This window comes from Siphateles boraxobius, unplaced genomic scaffold, assembly GCF_051911475.1.
Source record: "Siphateles boraxobius isolate OS27281-9 unplaced genomic scaffold, OSU_SipBor_1 5, whole genome shotgun sequence".
In the NCBI taxonomy this organism is placed as follows: Eukaryota; Metazoa; Chordata; class Actinopteri; order Cypriniformes; family Leuciscidae; genus Siphateles; species Siphateles boraxobius.
Genome location: NW_027509141.1, coordinates 26,005,669 through 26,008,953, shown reverse-complemented (window position 1 = coordinate 26,008,953; position 3,285 = coordinate 26,005,669). Strand labels below are relative to the sequence as shown.

The window sequence follows — 3,285 nt, the reverse complement described above, 5'->3', positions numbered from 1 at the left end:
TTCTCTTTGTGTGTGTGCGTGTGTTTTTAAGAGTTGGCGGCTCGTGATCTCAAACCTTTTTAGTACAGGTTGCATTTTTCATGATTTTACAGTGTTGTAGTCAAGCTTTGCAACAGCATGTGGATGTTTTCAGACCCCTGCTGGAGAACTCATGTTCTTTAGTAACAGACTTTAGTAAAACAGCAATGTTCTATAAATTGAGAATGTTTTTTAGAACATGTAAATATTGGTTTATAAATGATTGACCTATTTTTGCATTCTAGGAGCCAAAAGCTTATTTTAACTGTTAGTTTCATCTTCCTCTTTTTGTGGCTTTGACTTTATGGCAGCGAGAACCATAAAAAGATGTGACATTTAGAGCAGTGATTGGCGGAAAGTCTGAACACACTACTGGTGTCTAATCTATATCTCAGACCCTCTAGCACCACCAAGAGGTCAAATCTGCACTTACATTTCAGGTTGCAACTGAACTGTGTGAACAGCTGACTCAATTTGGCTTTACTTTTAGCCAACTAAATGCATTTATAGGTTTTAAAATTCACCCGAGAGCCATTCATCAGATCTTCCCTGAAATTTCCCCAAAGAAGTTTCGGACAGCACTTATTTGTCAGAAAGAAAACAATATTTTGCTTATACAATTATAGTCCTTCATTGGGCTATTTGTTTTGTTTTAGATTTCTTGGGTAATACAAAGCAGAATGACCGCAGTTTTGGTGGTCACTCAGTCATATTGCCAGTCTACCAAATCGATTTTTATTATTATTATGTATTTTACCCACACTTTGCTGTATTTAGCTAAATTTTTAAATATTCTAATGACATTTGATTAATTTGCCTTGAGTCTCTTTGGATCCCTTCGTTTGCCATATGGCTTGGTGGAGATTTTTATGTTCTTTAATTCTTTGTTTAAGCATTGCCAGTATAAAGCAGAAATTTAAAATATTCCAAATGATTTGCTCGTAGCACACTGTTAATTACATTGTGAGTGAACAGGATATATCTCTGTTATATCTTTGTAATGTTTGGCTATATTTAAAAACAAAACAAAAAAACTTACCTTTTATTTGTAATTGGCACAATTCCTCAATGTATATATATATATTAGTTGCAATTATAAAACTTCATGCATTTTTTTAAAGAAGCAAAATACATGTATGTGTGTGTAAGTAAATATATATATAGGCCTATATATAATATATATACACATGCACGTGTGTATATTTATATATGAGAAAATGGGCCTATATATACTGTATATTATGTGTATTAAGTATACATATAAAATCCATGTGTATGTAAATGTGTGTGTATATTACAAACAAATCTTATATTTAGCCAACATAAAAGATAATTATTTAAAGTAAATTTTATATATATATATATATATCATATTCAATTAAAAAACTAATTAATGCATTACGTTTCACAACTTAACTAGTCATTTTACTCACTTGTTTTAGTTTGCACTCTGCCGTTTATCTATCTATAGCTCAAAATAAGAACCATGTCAAAATTTGTATTAACTCTCTGTTCTTTTAATCATCTCTCGTCTATGCCATAACTGCATGAGACCTTATTAACGTGTCACAGACTCTGCTGCAGCTGGCTCGACGGTTGGCTGGAGATCCCTGAAGGTGGATTTTCGTCTTTCTATCGTCCCGGGAAACCCGGAGAAGCAGCCGCAGCGTTTAATGAGCTCCATTCATCTGGACCGGCATGACCGAGGCGATTTTTACCGTCTTGCGGACTGACGTAACAATATTACAATGAAAGGATGCATTTTCTTGGGCTTTATGAAAGTCTCCGCGCTCGTATAGTCACCAGGGGGCATGCACACGTCAATGCAGCGCGGGAAACATTTTAACATCGTAACATTGTAACGTCGGATCGGGGGAACGTTCGAATGGACGTAGGAGCAGCTCCGCGGCTCTTCATATCGCTGTAGTTTGTGTTACGGGAGGTTCCTGCTGCCCCCATCCATCTCTCCGGCTGTTGTTGTGAATTGATCTAACATGGCGACTGTACCCGTGTATTGCATCTGCAGATTACCTTACGACGTAACCCAGTTTATGATCGAATGCGACGCCTGCAAAGACTGGTTTCATGGCAGGTAACCGCAATATTTCGTTCAACTATTTAAGTGTGGATTTGGATGGAAGCGTTTTGCTCCCGTGCGCACATTTTGTATTGCTCTGAAGAGCGAGGGCCGCTTGAAGAAGAAGGCGGAGTTATATTTAGCTGGCCCGGTTGACACATTTTTGTGAACTGTACAAAAAGATTTGCTTAATCGTAAAGACATTTTGATGTATTTTCTACGATGTGAGCTCGATCTGCGTGCATCGCACGCTTTGGTTGCGTCTCAGACAGGACGTTGTCGTCGTAGTGAGCCGTGGGTGTCTGCGAACACGAATGGCTTTTCTTTTACACATTTTTACGGTCCTTTATGGGCCGTATTCGTCCAGATCTGCTCCTATATCAGTGCTTTAACTGGCTTTGAATTTTGTGAAAAGTGTCCTTGCCCTTTCTGGTGTCTGCTGGAAGAATAATAGGCTGTATATGAGCCAGACATGGCAGTTTAGAGCTGCTCTGCACATTTTAACATGTATGACATCTAGCCATTATAGACACTAGCCTATTCATCATGATCAAAACCAGTAAATTCAGATGTATTCGCCGTATAGGTTCCGTGAAGCATCACTGACAGCAGCATGTAGTCGTAGCAAATGAGTTTAACTCGACCCAATAAAGGTAGTCTATCTGTAGTCTGTTATTATTCGATTTCATCTTAAATTCCCCCCGCTGATCATTTTGTATTGTTAGCGTGAGTGAAACTTGCGCGAACAAAGGTTTCAAATTCTATTTTGTAAATGTAAACAAAGAACAAGCGTTCCAGTTCACTGACTGATACATTTACGCGCGTTTAATTTTAACCCTTTAATGAGTCCAGTGATTGTTACAGTTCTAACGTTCAATTCACGCAGTCAATAATATTATAATTGGCTGCATGCCGACTGTTATCGTTTAACGATCTAAACTGAGTCACCGTTTAACACACAATGCGTTGTAGCCTAATCGTGTATCGTTTCAGGCAGAATAATGCGGTTAACTGCATATTCAAATGTATAAGGAATTGTTTGAATTGACACTAATGTGTGTTGTTTCTGTTGGAGTGAATGATATTTTACCGGCCTCGGTGATTTTAAACGTCTGTGTGACCCCTATATCGAGACAGGGATTCTGTGAGATCAGATGAAGGGAGAAACCAGTTAAGGCTTTAAAGTGTGT

At 37.9% G+C, this 3,285-nt stretch overlaps 1 protein-coding gene across 2 annotated transcripts in view; it reads left to right on the top strand.

The window, feature by feature from the left end:
* The first annotated feature begins 1,583 nt into the window (after positions 1 to 1,583).
* Positions 1,584 to 3,285, top strand: part of phf2 (PHD finger protein 2) — a 29,087-nt gene continuing 27,385 nt past the window's right edge. For both annotated transcript variants that reach the window (XM_077203596.1, XM_077203595.1), the window contains exon 1: positions 1,584 to 2,110. In XM_077203596.1, the coding sequence (XP_077059711.1) occupies positions 2,013 to 2,110 (98 nt within the window). In that variant the 5' untranslated portion in view covers positions 1,584 to 2,012. The remainder of the gene's footprint in view (positions 2,111 to 3,285) is intronic.